Genomic DNA, 23601 nt, shown 5'->3' on the forward strand with positions numbered 1-23601 from the left:
GACTTAATAAATAAATAAAAAATGCTGACTAGATCATTAAAATAAAATATACCTATCGACTAGATGAGATCTTAAAACACAAAAAAAATAGTGACAAAAATTACGTATCTTTTGACTAGAATACAAGTCCTAAAAATTTCATAAAAATTGCAATTCCGCTAATTTGTTTTCGTAACAAACCCAGTCCGAGACGGTCGGCGCATGAACCAATTCCGATGTAGCGGTGGTGGTGGCTACTGAAATGTTGATGAGAAGTGGCCGGGCCACTCGGGTGCATCTAAAAATATGCCGTGCATCGATTGCTTTGACCCTTCTTTCAGGTTGGCCAGTGAAGGGGCGATCCGGGTGAAGTTGTTTGGTTTTAGAGGATATTTTCTGAGTTAAAGAATGGCTAGGTTTGTGAGGAGCGATGCTTATTGAAGAGATGTTTAATGCATAAATAGTTTTTATTAAACACTTAACCTTTAAAGCACTTAACAGTTACTTTTGTATCTTTTTATTTTTTTAGCTTTTTTCTCATAATAATTAAAAATGTAATTATAGTTATAAATAGAAAATTTAAATAATATTTTTGAAATTATCCGCTTTTTTCGTAGCCGTCAGGCGGGCGTATGTCTTCCTTCGATTCGAATGCAACAGCACGCCATGTCTTTCAATAGAACCGCATACATTACTCAGTTCCACTCAATATTACACTGACCTCCCTAACATTTACGATGTTACACCTTGTTACAAATGATGAAGATATTATTTTACATACCTTAGCAAGCTAGAACTTTGAAACTATGAAATAAGTTAATGATAATAAGCTATGTATTTACAAAGCACCACAAAAGATGTTTGACACCGTGATGTGTTATAATTTTGGAATGTAGCCGTAGGATGATATGTACAAATACAATGAACATACACAATTTACAGATAAACAACGTCATAATATACACAAAAAACTTACCTTAACTTAACGAATGAGTCAACAAAACTTACGAGAAATACAGTGAGTTATCGTGGAGATAGCTGGCAGGCGTGTTGTAAGGGTAAAGGGGGGTGGGGAGATGCGTCGGGGGGTGCGGGGGGTAGGGGAAGCGCGGCACCGGCCGCAGCACGCGCCGTCACCCGTCCCGCGCCCCGCCGCCGCCCCCGCCCTCGTCCTCCGACCCCGTCACGTCCAGAGACCTAGAGTCTTCAGATGAGCATGATGATGGACAGTTCCTGACCCCCTCCCACCCGAAGTCTTGCTGAGGCGGCGGGATCTTGCTCCAGAAGGTGTTGAAGTTGCTGTCGCGTAAGGATTCCTGTTGGACAATGCATTTGTTTTTAACCCTGCGCGTGACGGAAGGTCAGTATAGGCTATAGATTCAGTGGGGTTGCCTATTAGATTGCTTTTTAAATTATTGATGATGGATAGAAAAATAAGGTATCTTGTTGATGATGATGATGAAGTTTAGTGTAATGAACAGCCGCGTAAACATAAAAATCACAAAACTTACCGCAGCATAAGCGGGGTAGTCAGCGTGGACCTGGCGGAAGGCCGAGGGTTCCTTCTCATCAGACTCAGGCGTCTCATGTGCCACGAGGTGCTTCTTGAGGTACGCCTGGCGACGGAACATCTTGCCGCAGTGCTGGCACGGGAAGCGCCCGGTCTCCGACGGAGGGTCCCGCCGCTTGGTGGCCCCGGGGACCCTGGGCTTGTGCCAGCGACGGTGTGACGCCAGGTTGGCTGGGCAGTTGAATACCTGGCGATGTAATTATTTTATCATATGCTGAAGCATCCCCGTGACCTTTTGTGGTGAACAGGAAATATCTAATATTGATCTCCACATAAAATATTATTAATTCCTAAAAAACATCATAATGTCTGGCTACTGGATAATAATATAATCAGTGCAGTACATTTCACATTCGTGTCCAAACACAATTATTACAAGAGTGCAGCACATTTCTGTAACTATCCCGTCGCTGTTCGTTTTTAATAAGTCCTGCTTCCCATGGAAACATTGCAAGTGTTCGTAATTACCGTCCACCCTTCGCCACCTGAATACTTGCATGCACAAATTGTTCTCACAAAACACTGCAGTTATCTAGGTTTGTAACCTTTGGGATCACGTTTTGTGGATGATTCTATTAACGCATCTGCCGTTTTTCCCAGTGAAGGGGTGACTTTTTATTAATTGTGTATCAATAAATTGGTATGGACATGGGAATGAGATAATCGAGACGATAAACGAAACAAAATGATAATAAATAAAGTGAAATATTGATAACAACAATAAATATAAAGTTTGGATAATCTGATCATTTAAGGTTAGAAACCAACATGCATATATTGCCAGTAAAAACAAAAAAAAACATCGCATGTGACCGTTCACCCAAGATTATTTACTGCAGAAATAATTACCTTATCACACTCGGGGCATCGGTACTCGATATGCACGATCCTTGAACAGCGGTGTTGGGCCAGGCCGAACGCGTCGCCATACAGCTTCTTGCACAGTCGGCAGATGTACCGGCCGAGACGATTCTCTATGCTCGCTATCAGAGACTTGGCCTCTTCTGTGATTTCCACCACGTTGAATGCTGGATCTATGTCACCCTGGTAACAAAAAAATAATACTGTAAGAGTTTCAGATGAATACGATAGATATTAAGAATGAGACTATTGTAATCTATAATCAGAAAAGCAATAAAATAAACACATCGCGTGACAGATTCCTGAAGCTATATTTACGTAATTACATATTAACTTCACTTTTATTTCATAACAATAAATGGCATTTACACCCTTAATCGTCACCGATTTATATCAGTGCAGAGAAAAAGGAACGAATGTATTTGGACGCGATTTCTTTCATATTTAATGCGTCTAAGTCACACCCTTTACTATCGCGAGTCGCCCTCGAACGGAACTTTAATGCCCTTAACTCATAGCCGTATAATTGTTTGCGATAAGGAAAACTTGCTTTGCTTGACTGTAATGGTATGGTTAGAAAACTTAATTAATAGTTCCTGGGCAATTTTGACGATATGGCTTCCAGTGATAGGGAATCTGTAGTTTTATTTTGAGCACTTTTAAGAAATACTTTTATACCACACGAATCAACGTATGCTACTATAAGTTATAATACATACCTTACGAACTACGAGGTTTTCGTCTTCATCCAAGTCTCTGATGATGGTTCCAGATACAGGAGATGTTTTATCTTCATCAAACAGGAGTCGTCGGACGGCTTTTGACTTCTTCTGCGGTACGACTGGTTTTGGTGGAGTTTTCTTCGGTCTCTCTTCAACATCTTTTATTTCTACCTCCACGACATCTGGAGAACTCCTTTCACTTCTAGTCGGTGTTGTATCTCTTTTCGGTAGACACGTTTGAAGTTCCTCGAAGAATTGTTTTGTGAATTTAAGCTTTTTCGCCTCTGGGCTATCACTGTCGTTAGAATTACTGTCTATCTTCCTTTTCTCGACATTGCAAGCTATATCTTCACTTGCGTCTTTCGAGTCTTCCTCAAAATGGCGGAATATTTTTGGTGTTTTCTCTTTTGGTCTGGTTTCTGGTGATTTTCGTTTGTTGGAAGGTGGTGGCGTGCAAGGCGGTGTTATCGGTGATGTGGACTTTAGACTCAGGTCCAGCGGGACCAGAGGTTCATGGTAGTATGCCAGGTACTGCTGCAGAAGAGTCGGGTTCTGCTGCGGAATGATCTCGTGGAGATAGTTGGAGGAGATCCGCACGGGAGGCGCCGCATACTGTTGGTAGAACCTCGAAGAAGTCAGCCGGTGAAAAGTAGGTAGTTCCGCCTCCATATTCACACGTAAGGTTTTGTTGCCCAAAGAATTACATAAACTAGTAGTTTACACATAGTCGCTTCGGTTTCCACATTGATATCTGGAACAATTGAAAAGCAAAACTGTTATTAAAGGTATCTAAACTCATAAGTGGAAACCCCTTAAAAATAATAATTAAGTTTGTTACAATAAGCACAAAAATAGATTTTTCTCAACTTTTTCATATAATTCCTCTTGACTCTAATGTACTAATACAATTGAAGCCAGAAAAGCCCAAAATCAGATAAAGTCTTGATTCAATCGCACCCCGAGTGGTCCATTTTCCTGATTGTAGCGCCCTCACACCTCGCGGAAACCGTTTACCATTATTACTGTACGATACACTGAACGAGGAACATTGAGCAACAAATAAAATACATTGTACATAAAGAGAGTTGTGTCTGCTAGCAACTAAATTATCAAAAGCACAGTATGAAAGCTTTTGCTTTTACTAAACATATTTTGGATTTTGGATAAAGTGCATCAAAATTAGGGTAGAACAAATTAATGTTGAAATAAATCTGCCAAAGTTATTATAGATCGAACCCGGGCCATCGGTACAACAGTCAGACTCTTTTAAACTCATAGAGGTAATAAAACTAGTACCTAAAACTACTCCGCAACGCAATCATAATTTTTGTTCTCTGCCAATAATTCTAAAATCAATAGATAATTATTAATAATTTCTTCCGGCAACAAACAAGGGTAAAATGGGGAAAACAGTCCACCGCGTCACGTGACGACAGCGTCACCTCATTACGAGCCGAGATCGCTCCCACGCTGCCCGGGCCTCCCCTCTCTGTGCAACCCTCCTTACTGCCGACTCTTTACTTTATGGTTTAAAGCAAATACTATGAATAATTGATTCGGTTCTAGTCGGTGAGAGAAATTAGCAGTTTCAGTTTAGCGGAAAAGTCCCACTTATTTTGTTATGCTTGAAGTTATCTATTCTAAATTAATTATTAATTATTCTATCTGATTAATAATTTATAAAGTTATAAGTAGTGATATTTAACTTTTTCAATGGTATGGTTATTTATTTCATAATTTACGTGATTATAAAAGGTGTTATAAAACGGCTATTGTAGGAGAGGGTATGAAAAAAAACTGGTAAGAATATGTAGAGCGAGCCCTCTTTCAGCCTTTGAGTAACCTTTTTGAAGTACTTATTCCGTATAATAACTATATTTTTTCTGTAACTTGTGTTTTTTTTTTAATATAAACTCATTCCTATGAAGTATTAACGATTACCTAACAACGATATGATTCAATGTAATGTGAAAATAGCTTACACATCGCACCTAACAATTGTAGCAGTAATTTTAAATGTAACATAGGTATCCATTGTAAAAGCTCCCATAAATTTTCACATAGAACACAAAGTGGGCATATTACATGATTACCCACCTACCATCAAGTCATTACACATATTACACAATCCGTTCTTGGGGGTCACTACAGCTTAGGAAAAACGAACGAGCGGGAGTTGAAATACCATCAGTACGTTTAACTTAACGAGATAGAGCCGTGGTTGGTGGTTGTCGATTGCGTGACAACTCTCATACGTTCGTTTTTCGTAATGTAGAGTAACCCCCCTGTAACCATCAATATTCTATAAGACACTGAGAAACCAGCAATTACGTATAGGAAGGTGTGGAAAGACAACTGGAATTACACTTCAAATGTGTTATATAATTGTCAAGCCGTGATTGCGGCTTAATTGCTACGTTATAACCGTGGACACTTTGTGAACAACGAATAAATTTTAACTGCGTTACCAATGTTAACTTAATACAGTAATTATTGAAAAATGCATAGGTAATAGACTAACGGGGAATGAAAAAGTTCCATTCGGAAAATCACCAAATTACACCGAAACTGAAAAACTAACTTAATGACACCTTCTGCAATATTTAAGTGCATTTAATAAAAAATACGCCATTTGGTGTCTGCATTTTGTAAATGAAACTGTTTCTTTGCCCGTGAGTGTATATTTGACAGCGGAACATCAATTTTACGTGTGTTAAGTTTTAGTGATAGGGCCGAGGTTACATTTTAACTCTACGCGAAAACGCCGCGTTAAAGGGTGAACGTTTTTTATACTGATTCCTATTCACGACTCTATTCTTCTTCGATTCACATATTATTGTCTTTTACGTATTCACTAAATAAACTTTATACGACAAAATATAGAACAGTGACTCTTGTGGTTTGATTTTGGTTTAGCTTTGGGAGCACGGGTCTAATCAATACATTATTACAAAGATACAAAAATATGAGTTGTCGTCACGTGAATCAAAACCTGGCATGGAGGATTCTATTCTATTCTATTCTATTCTCTGTGGGGGTGTATGTACCTGCACCTGGCTCTCTCGAGTGGAACCTTTGTGCATATCCCCAAGGTCTAAACTGCCTTCCTAAGCTTGGACCATTTCCCACCACGCTGGTCCACTGCGGGTTGGTGGGTTTACATATCTAGGTGTGCTAAGTCTAGATATGCAGGTTTCCTCACGATGTTTTCCTTCACCGTAAGAGCATTGGTATACATTGTACTTAAGTTAAAAGAACTCATTGGTACATGTCAGCGCCGGGATCGAACCCGCATCTCTTGCGTGAGAAGCGGGCGCTTACCCGACTGAGCTACCACCGCTCTGGCATGGAGGATAAAAAGCAAGTGAATATCACAAGATTCAACAGTCTAGTCCCATTACATAAGAACTTGCCCTCTACATAGAACAACGCGGACTCGGGTGGGCCTCTGTGCGGGATTTGCTGTTTTTGAAAACTAAAATAGTTTACGTTTTCCCCTGTCATCTGCATACATTATCTGTCAAAAGTTTCATGATACATAGTTTCCGGTAAAGGCACCACTTAGTATGCGAGAAAATGTAAACTTTTATAGTTTTAGCCAAACTATCTAACCTGTACTAGACCTCCTTATGTTGCTTGTTCTAGAAACAATCGGTCCAACTCAGCACACCATAGAGTCCGCACAAGTGCCCACGCAGGCAATGAACACTGTGGCCGAAGTTTCAAACAAGTATCAAGATACCCGATGTATCTGCAGCGGCGGCTAACTTTGAATATTGTGGATGGACGGCTCAGATTTCCCGTGAATAGACTGTTAGGAAAAAGTTTTTCGGAATATACACTCGCGAGCACTTAAAAAGGTTCACCCGATAAATGCTGCCCCATTTTTTTTTAAACTCAATTATAATTTGATCACAATACAGTGAAACCTGGTTAAGTGAGACTTCAAGGGTCCTGCAATATCGTTTCACTTATAGAGGTATTCCACTTACCCAGTGTCTCAGATATACAGGTATAAATAAATATCTGTCTCATTTACAGAGGGTTCCATTAATAGAGGTGAGAATACAGGTTATTTCAGTAATACAGGTGCGATCATTAAATAAAATTAATGAAATATATATATTTTTTTTCAGTAATTAAAATTCAGCACAAACTTCTTCGCATGTCTTCCTACTTCCATAAAAGGATATTAAATTCAGTTTTTCACGTAATGATAACGATTGTAGCTTTCATTTTGGCATTTTTCAAATTTAAACGTCTGTATAAGAGTAAAGCGAAACGAAAACTGAAGGTAATTGATTAATAAATACATTGAACTGAACTGAACTGAAGCTAAACATTTGTACTTACGAACTTGGAATTACGTGTGGAATTTGTGGGTAGAATAAGAATGAGTAAAACAAACAATGTTATCTCAGTTACAGAGGTTTATGCATATAACATTTACTCGCTGTCTCAGTTATAGAGGTAACTATGATGATAAATCGAATGAACAAATCCCAGTATAGAGGCTTGCCTCGTCCCACTAACAGAGGTAATTCAGTGCCAAAGTGTTGGGACCTCAGCATGAGTTCCAGCTATGGAGGTTTCTCACTTATCCAGGTCCCACTTAACCAGGTTTCACTGTATTTTAATAATAATTTACTTTTTAATTAAATGTAATTTATTAAAAGCTTTTTCCGTGTAGCAACAATTTGGTGACACATGAACTTTTTCATTGCTCGTGAGTGTATTAAATATCTACGTAGCACATCAACTAAAACAAACTGGCTTCGTAGGATATCACCAAAAATTACTACCCACAAACACCCCTGTTTAATTGAAGAGAATGCTGTTAGAATTAAGTTCACATATGTAAAAAATTGTGCAGTAAATATTTTAATGATAACCCGCGTGGTGGGTATCGGTCAAAGCTAAGGAAGGCAGTACAGACTTTGACGGATATGCAGAGGTCCCATTCATGAAAGCCAGGTGCAGGAACTAATACCTCCGTAGTGTATCGGTATACTAGAAAAGCTCATTACCCTGCTATGAATACTTATAACTACTATAAAAACTAGGCTATCTTCTTTTTAACTTGTCGGTAACAAATACTAGAGTTGACGGCTAGAGTTTGTCACGGTAGTGAAAGGATTGACCAGTTAGATTATAGTGGCTGATTACCCAGGGCAGGCGCGGGCGACTAAAAGTCACGTAACTTTATCCAATTTTCATGAAACATGGCTTTCAGGACACTCGGGGTACAAAATAACAAAACGAAAAGTGGTTCAGCCGTTTGAGAGCTGCGCTACCACAGACACATACACTGACACGTTAACGTTAAATATAGTATAACAGCTCTATTTTTCCGTCGGGGATTAAATCGGAAAGTAGTTATGAAACACGCACAGCAATAAATAAATTCCAATGAATTGACGACGCGATCTCTTTGATTCAAACCTACCCCAACTGCCCGCGGGCGCTCGGAAAATCTGCCCACCAAATACAGGTGCATACGCAAGGGGGTTACTATGGCAAAATCACCTACTATCCGAAATGACTCATCTAGAAGGAACTAAAATTAAATAAAAACTTACCTCTTTGCGTCCGTCCAGCTGACTCAGCCCTGGCCGCTCACAACCCCGATAAAATAAAAAAGAAAGCACACGTTCGAAGTTTGAATTTGTAAAGTTTGCCGTGGCTAGGGGTGCGGGTGCGTCCGTCCGCCGGGCCGCGTGGATCGGGACTGGTGCCTCCGCCGCGCCAGGGTCTGTGGAAGCGTGCCACCCCTCGATGGGGGTGTCTCTAAAGGTGCAGTAGCGAACCGTGACGTATTCGTGATTTGTCACTGTGACAATACACCTTTGTGTCTCGTTCTCTCGCCTCGTATCTGGGTTAATTTATGTCGATAGAAGGGTTGGTTTTGTATGCACTTTTCTGTTGGATTTAAAGAGTTTAAGTTAAGATCAAGGAAGAAAAGGTAGCGAATTATTCCATGTTACTTTTTAATTATTTATTTACTAAAGATGTGCGATTATTTAATTTATAATTTTAGTTTCAATTCAATCGTGTCTTGTCTATGATTTTTCTGGCAGTATTTTAAAGACATACCTATTAACTTATTACATTTGGTGCACGATAATAGATATTATTTCTAACATGTGTTATCTAATTAAATTTGCGAATAAATGGTTTATCTACGTATCTAATTTAATTAAGCAATTATGTATAAAAACCAAAAATTCTGGTAGTCATTCTTTATTAATTAAACCACCCCGGCCGAAACATGCCTAAACACAGATGCTTACAATATAAAGCGTAAGATATCAAAACTATTAATCACCCTAAGTTTAAAAAGGACAGCCTTTATTTTGATCGGTATCTACGCACGAACAGTGACACTACGGGCCCCTATAACGCATACATGGTGTGCTAAAATGTTTACCAGTTTTTTAAGAACACTTCTAGCTTTAGGGTTCCCCTTTGTAAATCTTTTAGGATAATAGAGTACGGCTACGAAATAAAATTTAAGCTTTATAATTGTCTTCATTTGTAGGCATATGTAACAAAAATGGTTCAGGGATGTTTATGTTAATTTAACACCATTTTAAACCACGTTAATGTTTCATATTAATTATGTTGAAAGGTGTTATAATTTTATCGTGTTAAGCATTTGTCTAAAATCAGGCTCTACATGGGTTAACTTTTGTTCAGAATATATAGATCACTAAGACCATTGAATTGTTCTCAAGTTCTCTCTTCTTCTGGCAAGTTTTTAAATTCCCTCAGGCCCTTTTCAGGTCTGAAAAAAGCTATATATCTACGGAACCTTCCCACCAAGTCCAGGTGCAAGTCACTGGAGCATCACGTAACTTCCTCGTGCACGTGACACCGTGGAGATAGGACCCGCATACCGAGTGAACTTGCCACGGGCCAAGGTGACTCTATACCTGTTCATTACGTCATGTTGCATGAAGGAATGGATTATTATTTACTTTGTGTTTTCTGTGTTTGTGGCTTCAGCAAAATTTAAATTGTTCTAAATAGAGATAAGTTCAGGATCGCTAGGATAATAAAATAAAAGGAAAAGGGTAAATGTTTTTTACAATCCAATTCCATCCATGCCTTAAAAATCAATATGTACAGAAAATAGTAGATACTTACTGTAAACTGTAAACTTAATACTACCAGTGTGTTTAGAACTGTAAATGTCTATCTATACATTATGTGCTTGTACCCAATAACTCTTAGGCTATGCATTAGATTCATCTCATCTGCAATGCAAGCCCCACTAATCCCGCATATTCAGTCAACACTTTTACATAAGCTTCAGTGGAAATTTGAAAACAAAAGCCTGGCGCGCCTGGGCGGCCCCGCCCCGCCCCGCCGACGCCGCCCAATCACAGGGCGCCCCGCCCACCGCCCTGCCGCTGATCGAATCATCTCGCTCGAATATTCAATTAATCTGCCATAGAGACTGTTGTCACTGAATAATTACACTCATTAGGTGCTCCGCTAGACGTATTTTCATCTCTGGTTAGATATTCTTGTATAGGTTATTTTTAACTGTGGTGCTTTTTATGATAGTGCAAACTTCAAAGATCCGTCCATCCGGAAAAATGTGATTTTATATATATTTATTATTTGTGTTTATCTGTGGTTAGCGTATCTTTCTCCCTGTCTAATCAGATAGACCTTATAAAATGCATTAGGTATACTCATTAAGATGTATGGTATTTTGACCTAAGACTCATCAGAGTCACCAGATGGGATTTGCAGTTCGGTAAACATCTAGAATAATTGCATTCATCTGATTTCTGTTTTTTTTATAAATTCATAAGAAAGAGGCTTTTAAGGTAACAGATGAAACGCTCAACGAGGGCAGCGCCCTTTCAAATCCAACTTACTCAAAAAAATACCACCCTACAGTAAAAAAATGTATCTCAGTAAGTATCAAAGCTCTCAACTCGCCAGGTGGCGGGCACGTCCGGTGGCGGCGGCGTCCCACGCGACAATGACCCGGGAGACGGAACTGCGAAGCCACACTTGCGCACGCGCCGCTCCGGAAGTCATGCGCCACCGGATGTGAGCGGTGGACGCACGGGATTGGACCTTCCGAAGTGTAGTATATCAAACTCAGGCAGAGTAGTGCTATGTAGTTGAAATTGTGATTTTTAATTATGCAATTTTATTTTTGGTGATTTTAAATATGTTCAGTTCATGTATTATAAAATTATGCCTTTTACAATTTAAAACTTTTAAACTGAAAATATAGATATTTGCACGCGTAATCGTGTTATTTTTAGTTCCGAAAACATATTATGGTATTTAAATAGTCAATTATAACATAAATAGGTACTTCCAAGACAATTATTACAAGGCCCACTATCCACGTCCCAGTTGGTCCTCCTTCTTGCGCCCGCGCACCCGGTGTAATTGAATAGGGAAATACTTAGGTATATCGATTACTCAACTTACTCATCAATGAAGTACTTACCTACCTACTTGCGAACGACTTTTTATGGGTGCAAGTAAATTGAATACAATTTTATTCATTTACAGATTAGGTATAAAAAAACGATTTCACTTTTAAATATTTTCCATGCTTTTCCAAGTGTGTTATCCACTTACACTTTAGATTTTGATAGGTTCATGGATTTTTTAAAACTAAATAGGTACTTTGAGTCTCCACTATCCGTATACAATAAAATTAACGATTCATGGTGTAGTTATGTTCAATAATCTAGGCAACGGTTTCCACAATTTTATAGAACCCCCTTTTTTGTTACCGTGTGAAATGATTTCCAGCTTCGTCAACAGTAAACACTGAACACTTCAGTCTGTTCGTTGGAGCCCTCTTATACCTCTTTGTTATTCCATCCCTCACAAAGGTGTGTGGGAAAACACTGCGACCACGGACCAGACAAAGTGTATGATAGGTTATAGGATTGAGAAGTGTATAAATTAGGCACACTATTTTCCAGTATAGTTACCTATATGATTGAAAAGGGTTGTTATAATGATGAACACTACTTTCCGTTCAATCCTTTATACTTATGTTTGCGAGTATGTATGTTACTCTTTCAAAGGAAAACGGCAGAACCATTTTTTATGAAATTAGGCATGTTCATACCTTTGATTAAAAAAACCGGCTATTGGCACGGGCAACAGCTAGTATTTTATTAGTTATTCCATTAATATTAGTGCGTTAAATTTATTCACTATCGGTACACAGACTCTTTACTACACGTTGAAAGAGCATTGTTCTGGCTGATCAAACACTGGACGTGGGAAAACTAGCCGCCAGGAGGAAGGATGTTCGCCCTTTGTACAGTAATTTGAAACTATCCTACCAAGTTCTGAGTGGGAATAGGATGTTGTGCGCTTCCTATGATAGCCTGGTAGATTTGTCTGTGGTTTGTTATTTCAATCTAGAACGATGTAATCAACTATTAGTTAGTATCCTTTTTAAAATCTGAAAATGTACTAGGTACTTATTAAAATAAAGTTTCACAATTCTTAATTCGTTTCTGTATAGGCACTGTGGATTTTTTTTTTTAATCTCGTTTATTTATAGAGGCTTTATTCTAATATGAGAATATGTCAGCCTCATCGTAACTTAAATTTAAATTTTACACACTAAATAAACATAATAGTTATTTTAAACAATAGTATTAGGTAAATTATTTCTTAGGTCTAGATATATATTAACTATTTTATAAAGTCTCCTAGCTGTCTCTGTAATTTGCAAAAATGCTATAAATAAACTAATGAACCGATCGGACCGTTCCATAAGCTATAAAAATATGCCCAAAAAACTGCCATTATGCCAATAACAAAAGAAGGATAAAGTGCCATTTATTTTTACCGTTATACCGAAATTCGAATATCGATTCGGACAGACGCGTGGAAATCAGGACTAGGGGTAACGCACGCGCCGAAAATTCACCCAATCACAGAGCAGCATTTGACAGATGCGCGCGCACCACTATTGTATTCCATGCTATTGTTTGACGGGATAAATAAAGCTAGGGTGCGTGTATGCTATAACATATGAGACAGCAAACATTACTGCAGACTTAAAAAAAACGTTTTAATGTGTAGGAATTATTGTTCCCTTTTATATTGGATTCAGCTATTGCATGTGTTGACAGAGGATGGCAGTTGGCATGAGATGCTGGTGAAAAATTTGCACCTTACCATAGGATAGATCTTAAAAACATATACACCTTTACTTATGAATAGCGCATAGAAGTATAGGTAGGTACTCGCTTTAATCGTAAAATCTTAATAAACATAATAAGCGGAGCAAGAAGTATGTCTGTACGAATTTATGTAAGGTATTAAAAAGTATCAGAATTTAGAATGTTATACTTAATCTCATTGCATAATTAATTAAGTAGTTATGCTCTATTTATTACTCATCACTTTAATCCCCGAACTTTTATTAGCCTCAGGTGATCCTTCAGACATATAATAAGCCATCTGCTTATGGCTGTGATTGCATATATTTATAACTACATACATTGAATTTTTTGTACTCGTATTGTCCTGTACTAAAATTTTTACCGATTTTAAGATTGGAAAGTTTTTACCTATGTATATAAAACTCAAGGGACTACACAAATCCCGAATGTAGATATATGCAGGTTTCCTCACCGCAAGACTGAAAGAAATCATCATCATCATCATTAATCCTTTCAGGCAGTAAGTAGCACTACTCGGTTTTCGCAGTTTATCCACCTCTTACCTGTTAAGTCTTAATGCTATTATAGGTAGAATCGAGTCATTAGTCATCGAGAGTTTTATTTTTGGTAAAATTTGCTTGTTTTCACTGAAGATCTATCTTTGTTTTTTTCTCTCTGAATTCCTACAATTAATTAAGGCATACTAATAAATGTGTCCCCCAACCGAATCGATCAATAGTGCAGTCAACGCACCACCCGAAAAATCATTATTTGCACCTTGTTACAAACAGTGCAACTAAAGCGGTACCCCCACGGCAAATGCCCTTTTACCCGCACCCATACATAGAGGTATACTTATTATAATATTGTATTCCGTAGGTCTTTCTGTCGGTCACAATCAGTTGATTAAATCCCGAGGTACCACACACCTGCGGGATGGCGAGGGTGCGTTGCCATGGCTACGGCCTGGCGATAACATTTTTCTATTCATTATTTGATTCGAGAGGTTATGTTTTAACATCTGACGTAATGGAAGTGCTTTAGGGGTTGCGATGGACGAGATGACAGATAACGGTTTGAGTGCTCTGTTCAATCGAGGAATTTTGGGGCACGGTGCTACTATAATAATAAAAACTTACTGAAATTACACACTATACTTATGTGTGACGTTGAATTATGTTATGATCCCGCTCGTATAAAAATATAAGTAGGTAATGAGTATTTTTTATCCCTAACAACGCATGCGTTCATAAAATCTCTAATGCAGCCCAACAGGGAGTCCAAAACAGTTCACAGCACGCTTTTTCCGACCCTTACCTCAATAATCCGGTATAATAGTGCAGTAATTTCGAAATTCATAGACGATTGGGCGCAAAAAACTCGAATACCTTATTTTGCCTAGATGACGCCGTTATTAGTTGGTATTAAAGTTAACAATCGCTTGGTTCGTGGGTTTTCTCACGTGGAATGAAATTGCCCCTTCTCCCACTACGCGACTCTCAAGCTTAACGACTGCGATGCGATGATCGCCTTTAAAAACGGGTCTTCGACGCGTCGTTGACTGTCAAATATATGCGACCAAGGGTTGCGTCGCAGTCGCGTCGCTTGAGAGTCGCGTTGTGAGAGAAGGGGCCTAATGTTCTGTTAGGGCACGTGGAAATGTCGGGCGGCGGCCATGATAGTGCAGAACGGCGGGAAAGCTGTGCGCGTGCCAGCCACGCGCCGCGCGCGCACCCCAAGTGATCACCTTGATAGCGATAGCAGAATAATATCGAGCTTTTTTTGCTTAAATTTTATAAATATTGTAAAAAATAAAATTGGATACAAAAATATGTAAGCTTAGGTATATACCTAGAAATTAGGTTAGAGACCATGTCCTAATTTCAAGCAGTAGACCATTAGATACTCCAGAACAGCTCAGATTTTCTGTAATCCTACACTGTACCTAGACACTGTACACATTTGAAAAAAATTGTAAATATAACGATGTGTTTTTCAATTTCTGAAAATATAACATTAAATCGCGCGTGTTTCCACTCATACAAAACTTAATCATTTGCTTTTGAGACACCATACAGGTTCTTCGTAAAATTTATATAAATATACTTAATTCATATTTTGACCTAAGTACAACAAAGAAAGTCATCCCTTATTTCTTTTACAACTAACAGTCAGAAGCAGTACCTCAAACCAGAAAGTTGAATTACCCTTTGTATTCCTGAAACATACAGCTGATTGTAAAAGCAAGTTGATGTCCATATCGAAACTAAGTGGGTTGATTTTCTGCCAACTAGTTTTGATCTTTCACTTTGTATAAATAAGGTTGATAGTAGAGTGGTGTACTGTAGTAGAGACAGCTGCGCGTCGTGATACGGGCAGGTGGTGCGCGTGCGCAGGGCGCTCGTGAACGCTCATGAAGGTGGCTCTACTTCTCGTTTTGTGAATGTAATTTTTATCGATTTGAGTATATTTTTACTTACCAAACAGTTTTTTTTATTATTTCCTTGTAAAAATATTTTGATGTCGCAAACTAAGCTATAAGTAATAAGTACCTACATGAGTATGAAATTACGTCTACTCTTAAGCTTCGTCTGAATGGACAACATTTCATTTTCTTTACCCTATATTTTTATTAGCTATTCGGAAAGTTTATAGAAAATTAGTGGACCCGTATTTTTTTATTTTGTATATACATTAATTTTTGTATGTTATTTTTAACTTTAAAGTTAATTATTTTAAAACCGGAAGTGACGTCACATATTAGGCTCAATTTTTATTTTTGTCTATTGCCTGAGTCTCGAAAAAAAAACATAAATGACACTGACAAGTGACATTTAAACTTTGTTTACATGCCAACCAACAAATGGGAAATTTTCAAATGACATTGATATTCCTGATGATGGAAAGTAGGTACTTATCATGTAAAAAAATAAGCAGAAGCATTTTTTCAGCTGTGTAGGCGGTGGCATGCTCTGGGACATATTATATAGAGGTCATCTCTTAATAATAAATAAAAAAATAGTCAGAAAGTGTCAGAACAGAATTAATGAAAATGACCCAAATAAACAACAACGTCACGATAAAACGTCAAATTCAATCAAAAATGAAAGTGACAGTTACTTTGTTTTTAAATCTATAGGCTTTGATCATCAAAATGCATCGCACCTGATGCATGACGTCATCAGCACTTTTTTACTATTTTATGATTTTCTCGAAAATGATACATCTAAAAAATACAAAAACATTTTTTTTGTGGCCTTTAGAGCTAAATCTCGAAATGGATTTATAGCAGCTTTAGTTTTTTGAAATGTTGTCCATTACGACTATTTATTTAAGTATACTACGGAAAAGATGTAGAGTCCAATCTTCTTCTATACAAAATAAAATTGAATTGATGTTCATTAGTCTGCTTAAAAATCGAGAACGGCTGAACAGATTTGGCTAATTATGGTCCTTAAATATTTGTGGAAGTCCAAGGAAGGTTTAAAGGTAAGAAGGGTAGGGTAGGGTAAAAGGCGGTATGAAGTTAGCTTCTTAATAAATAATTAATTATAATAATCAATGAGCTACGTTTAGTAGAGCATTAATCCAGCCGTTGTGCCAGCATTCTATAAGCCCATAGTGCTCGAAGCCCATAGGCCCATAGCGCACATATCGGTACTACAATGTTTTATCTGTGCAGCCCTCTGTGTAAAATGCGGGCCACGAGTACTTACTATTCTTATTTCTATAGAAAATATGCAAATTATATGCTGATGACGGTATTGAGTGTGGTACTAAAGGCATTTCAGTTTTTGCTAGCCATGGCTTGTGCTTTAATGGGGTATGGGACCCAGATGAAGTTAACTTTGTATTGTAAATGCTCATTTCGGCGTGAACATTTTTACTTTTGTATTTTTGAATACTAAAACACTCGCTTAAATCTCTACTGAAGAATTATTTTTAATGAGCTTACTAATAGAAAGGTACCTACTTTATCTCCGAGTTCTGTAGGCTACTGTTTTCAAGGAACCATAGTGCGCATACAAACCCTAGCAGGTTTCAGACGGAATGTTCATTTTTAACCTGAATATCTTGTAATTGTGTTTGATTACATTACCTATAATAACATTAATGAAAACTCACGGCTAACACGATTTTTGACTTACTTATACTTAAATCTATAAAAAACAACCTGAGACCTCCATTTCTCGCAACATGCGGTTTGATTCACTTTTTATCTTATTCATGTTGTTCATAGCTTGTTTGGCTGATTAATGAGAAATTTTGCATATTTTAATTTATATTTCAAACTTTAGTATGACAAAGCAACTATACATAGGTGGTGGGTAATCTTATAACTATAACTATGATATACTCTACTCCCTACAGCTTTATTAATCCGGGGAACCGGATAGTGTTGACGCGGCCTCTAATGGATGAAATAGATCTGATGCTGCACCGCTGCCGCTGGCTTTGAAGTGCAGAGGCAAAAAATATGCTTATTATTCTTATAAAAGTGTTTGTTTAATTTGCTCAGCATTCGATTTTTTTTCCATGGACTTGTTTTTGATAACGGATTAGCATGTAACCGATAGACGATTAGGAACTTTAGGAATTTTCAATGTTTCAATTCTGTAAGCCATTACTTTTATACTGTACCTTCCTTTTATTACTGTATAATATTGTAAATTTAACAATTTACAATAAATGATTGATATATTATTGAAATTGAAATGCCGTGAGCTTTGAAAAAATATTATTAGCACTTTATCCATCATCTGTATGTTTATGTAAATAAATCTTTATAAAAGAAACCTTCTGTATTTTTCTGAATTCATAACTCATAACATCATCATCTAAAAATGTGCTACAACTATAATGTGCCACTTCCTCAAAACGCAACCAGATATCTTAATGATCAAGCAACCCTACCCATAAACAACTTGTTCCAGTAAAGTTCACCAGAGGGCGCAACAGGTGACGCCTTGACCTGTTTCTTGAAGGGAACCCCAAGATTGTACCCCACCTGGTGTTAGCACCTTGGAGCCTAAGGGATAGGGGAGATAATGGAATACCAAGCGGTTCCTTGAGTCAAGGGGCCACCTGTTATAAGAAATGAAATGATGTAAGGGAGTTAATTGAATGATTTTAGTAAGGTGCTAATATTTTGGGAGAATTATTGATCAAGTTTTTATATGGGCATTGTTGATTTTGATCTAGCTGCATAAGCTTTCAGCAGGACGCTTCTATTTGCTTATATTGTTTTTTGTAGTTCTTTTTGTAGGATTATTAGTCTTGTAATTAGGTACTTACATGAATTAGTCGGTTTGTACCTATTTACTAACTTTTCCTTGAAGATATTTTTTTTTCTAAAGACTGAAGCTTTTAATTTCGTTTTGAGTTTATTACCACACACGTTCCACGTATTTATTAGTTTTAAAATTAACATAGCAACATAGTATTATGACACGAACCATTTCACAGTTGTTTGCTGATAAATTGATAATGGCCGTGTTGCTAACCAAATGTTACTTTTGACATTAAAAACTAAAATGTCTAACCAAGTTCCGATGTTGGAAATTAGCCCATTACCATAATTAGTCACGGAGTGAACCCCTCGGCAGTATCTGGACATGCCGTGGAATGGGGTAGGGAATACTTATGGTGAGTGTATGCGGTTTCCGATAAAGTTTAGTCAACTTTTGCATTGATTTTAGGTCAATATTTTCAATGTACTTAGCAGTTTCTATTAATCATACCTATATTCCTTCATCTTAAGGTTACTTGGAAGATATATAGTTAGAAGAGATTAATAACGCTACATTTTGTATTGTTCCAACTGTAGTTATAAAATTTAAAATATTTTATTTCAGTTTCAGGGGTTTATTTTTAAAGAACTTATACTAAATCATAAAAAAAAATGTAAGTCATAATCGCTAAAATAACATCAACTGAATGCTGAATACTGTTTTTTGCCTTTACGACGTAAATTTATATCATAAACTTATTATACTTATGTTCATTTAATTACATTACCGTCTGCTACTTCTACGGTTTATATTGTATCCAATAGCAGAGTGCTTTTTGGCCGTCTATAACACAAATCAAACGTCCAAAAAAATCAACTTTCGCCACAAAACGACCTCTCTACTACCGACCCTAAGTTTACGACCGAAGCATGTGCAAAGGTGAATGGAACCTCGAACTTAGGGGGTTCCGAGTTCCGAGTGATATAAAATGTAGTCGGAACAAAACCCCGAATACAATTAGATTCCGACACACATCTGTCGGTGTTTAGACAATCACGATACTGCGAGTACGTCACGCGATTTGTTTGGATTGGATTTTATGGTCTTGATACTTAGAATATGTAGTGGTGATTCAAGCTTCCCTTGATAGAGTGGTTTTATTAATATTAAGTTATTTAAGTATTGCACTATGTAAGTGAATGGAAAATGAACGGAAGAAGATTATACTTTTGTCTTGAGTAATTGTTTTTGAAGCCCAGGGAGTCTACATGACAATAACGAAGTTTCAGAGCACTGCTGCGCTACGACTCTATCTCGTTAAATTAAACGTTCCGATTGCACGACAACTCTCGTTCGTTCGTTTTTCTAAATTATTTCTTTCAAAATACAGTCATCAACTCATCTTTCTGTATACCTATATAAAATAAAGTGACTGATTGGGCATCAACGCACAGCTCAAACGGCATAATCATGAAACTTGGCACGTGTACGTTAGGTAGTGTAGAAGAGCACTAAGAAAGGATTTTCAGAAACTAGGGATAGAAGTTGGTATGAAAGTCTTTAAGATGAAAGAAAAAATGTTAAGGCGAAGCGAAGCTCGCGGGAACAGCTAGTCATAAATAAAAGGTGAAAGTATCAAGACCATGTGGTCCAGCTATCGCGACCAGCTGCTAGCGAGCCGGCACGCGCACCCGGCGCCCGCGCACTCGCGCTAATCTCACACTATCCGTCCTGCTCTCCTGGTCACTAGCCATTCTGCGTGCTTTATGATAATTACATTTTTGACTTTTAAATCTTTATCATTATGATAGGTACCTACCATTTTATTTATTATCAATCTTATTATATTATTATAGATGGTAGCCGAGGCTGATACAGAGTTACGAAGATCTGATACGAGCAAATGATACAAAAATTATATGGGCTCAGCCTACATAATGACCAGTGAAATTATAAGCGAGAAGATTATGCATAATCACGATTTAGAAGAACTGCGTAGGCGGTTGCCTCCAATATTGAACCTAACATAGATTAGATCTTTAATTCATTTTGTGCTCTAGTTTCATGCCACATGCATCCCTGTTTTGCTTGTAGTACTTATTAGTTTTTTTCTTTATGTATATAAAGGATAAAGGATTTACACAAGTGGTAGGTATACTAAGCCAAAAGTAGGGGTTATTCTGAACAGGAACTCTAGTAGACCACTAACGTTCAGTAAGAAGAAACCAAATATATAGCTATCAAAATGGATATTTCATTTATATTTGTTTAGTTACATTTAATATCATCTTCAAAGGCAATATTTTCTTTTAAATAAATACTCAAAGTGACCTGCAAGAAAATGGCTTGTCAAATGCAACAAATGGATTTATCTACCAACATAACATTCTCACATAAACCAATAGAATCCACCCTTATGGGCATGGTATTAAGGTGTCCTGTAAAATGGAGGAAACTTGGTAAACTGACCACTGTCTGAAGAAGCTATTAGTCTTTTGTCCCTCGTGATTTTTTAAAGGGTGACCATGCAAGCACGGGGAACCTATGGAAGCTTTTTACAAAGCTTTTACGATCATATTCTACACTCACGGGCAAAGAAACAGTTCCACTTACAAAATGCATAGTCCAAATGGCTTCAATTTTTTTAAACATTTAATAGGAATTTTGAACAAAATATTTATGTTTTTAGTTTGTAATATTCTGATGAGCCGATAAATGCACTTAAATATTTCAGAAGGTGTCATTTAGTTATTCCAGTTTCGGTGTAATTTGGTGATTTTCTGAATGGATCTTTTTCATTGACGTGAGTGTAGTACCTACAACTTAGAAGCTACTAGGTCAACGGGCCCAAATATTATATTTCTAGAATTTCTGATTTTTTACATGAATAATAGTCCTCAACAGTACTTTCTCCTCCTTATATTATTAAATTATTATATGTACATACATTCAAACATCACAGGATTAAGATTTTTCCTCTTCTTCTTGGCAAGTGACTATATATGTATATAACTATTGAATAATTAGACCTAAAAGAAATTATGAAAGTTATAAGCTACATAAAACTTAAATGTATTAAACGCATGGTCACCATGTACCTAACATGAAAGAGCGTGTTGAGATCGCGGCGGCGCGGCGGCGGCGGGCAGTGCGGACACCGCGCACCGGGAGAGTTATTGAAGTTTGCCCGGAGTGGGTAGGTCTATAGTTTATACTCGCCGCCGGATATTGTGACGTCATCATTTCAAGAAGAAAATATCGGATAAATCGTAGTCGTAGTAGGTACTATGATTTGAGCAATAACTACAATAAATACTTGGGGTTAACTTATAAAGATACAGAAAGTGCCTCTGTTCACTAAGTATACAATCTTAGTGAACACTTTCTGTATATTATGTATTTTTTTATATAAATATTTAAAAAAGATTTTTCCATTCGGGGCTTTGTATTGGTGATTGTATAGTGGTAATTTATCCTAAAATTTAGACTTGCAACCAAGGAACATTACACGCTACTATACCTTTTGCATGGAATAAACCACTGGTAACACTTACTCCTGGAACGGTTCCCATGAATCCCTCCAAAAAATGAAGGCACTAACGGTCTCTCTAACACACAACAACAACGGTTGATCGCCATAGCGACGCATCAGCAAGGTGCGAGGTCCCCACACTATGATCCCGGAAGCGCAAGCTGCTTACACCCTGACTTCATTTAGTACGTTACACGGTAAACCGAATTATAAGTACTTGTATTTGATGTGCCCGAAGTGCCGCCAAGAGCGAAATACAAAAAATGTGTCCGGTGCTCTAGCTCTAGCATTTGCCACCGATACCCTAATCTAATAGTGTATGTAGCAGAGCTAAGTAAAGACACTCCTTATGTCGTCCTGTCCATATCTTATAGCTACGGCAAATTTTGGGCACAAAGTGTTCGTACTAACACTCAGGTACCCTTGCTCACCCTTAGGACTATCTTTTCCACTCAGCTCAGGGCAGAGCATGTAGCCAACTGGATAATAGCATAAATAATCATGATCAAAATACCCTTTCCCATAGTTTTTGAAATCTAGCTGTAACAGGTTAAAATGGCAGTGAATTTGCCGTCTTCCATGTATTTAACATTTAAGCATCTTTTAGTATGGGGTTAAGTTAGAGTTTTGGGAAAAATAAGATGCTCAATTTTTAGGTAAGTACATTGACTGAAATGCCATGACAAAATTCAACTCTGTACACAATTTACGAATACGTATAGACTACAAAAATATAGTCTTACAAGTTTCCATTGATAGACATTCACACTTTCATCGCTGACTTGCCGCTTGCCGATTCTAACCAGAATCTTACAAGATTTGTAGAAAGCTGTTCATATTATATAGATGAAGAGGCAAGTACATTTTCATACCACTACAGACATCAACAAACAAAGGTTCAAAATACCGTTACGATCGATGTCACTAGAGGCACTAGTCACTGAGGGGTTACTCTATACTGACGAAAAACGAACGAACGAAAGCTGTCGTGCAATCGGCTCGTTTAATACAACGAGATAGTGTCGTGACTCACGCAGCAGGGCAACGAAACTGAGTTTTTCTTCATATAGAGTGACCCCCTCCAGAGCAAGGTGTCCCGGATGCGTGATGCAAGCTGCAACGGCTCCCACCCTGTCATCAAATTACCTCATGGAAACTGGGTAAAAAGGTAAGTCTGACCTCTGATACACAATTGGTGTTTATTTATGGGCGTCTGAATAGATTTCTGGTGGAAAAACCAAACATACAAAGAAAACCAAATCACAGCTGAACGATGATTTGGTGTAACATTTTTGTTTGTCAGTTGATCACCAAATCACCATGTTTAGTATTACGTATTACCAAACTTATTACGGGCTACATAGCAAGTATATATTTTTGTATGTTTCTACATTATTTAGTATTTTTAACATAAGATTGCAGTCGCAAAGCGATCACCAATAAGATTTGAAACGATTCTACATTCGTTTAGTATCCTTATTTACAGGAACTATTACCGCGGCCTACATGGCTAAATAACATTTGTTGTATGTTTCTA

The 23601-nt window shown here is 37.6% G+C and overlaps 1 protein-coding gene across 1 annotated transcript; it reads right to left on the reverse strand.

Moving 5' to 3' along the window:
• Positions 1–735: 735 nt before the first annotated feature.
• On the reverse strand, positions 736–8893 carry LOC105393626 (zinc finger and SCAN domain-containing protein 26). The gene is made up of 5 exons (XM_011565416.3): positions 8712–8893; positions 3130–3883; positions 2399–2593; positions 1491–1736; positions 736–1295 (listed from the first exon to the last, which is right to left on the reverse strand). The coding sequence occupies exons 2-5, from the start codon at positions 3799–3801 to the stop codon at positions 1113–1115; spliced, it is 1296 nt and encodes a 431-aa protein (XP_011563718.3). The 5' UTR covers positions 3802–3883; positions 8712–8893; the 3' UTR covers positions 736–1112.
• Positions 8894–23601: the final 14708 nt, after the last annotated feature.

The sequence above is a fragment of the Plutella xylostella genome, chromosome 25, assembly GCF_932276165.1.
Source record: "Plutella xylostella chromosome 25, ilPluXylo3.1, whole genome shotgun sequence".
Classification (NCBI taxonomy): Eukaryota; Metazoa; Arthropoda; class Insecta; order Lepidoptera; family Plutellidae; genus Plutella; species Plutella xylostella.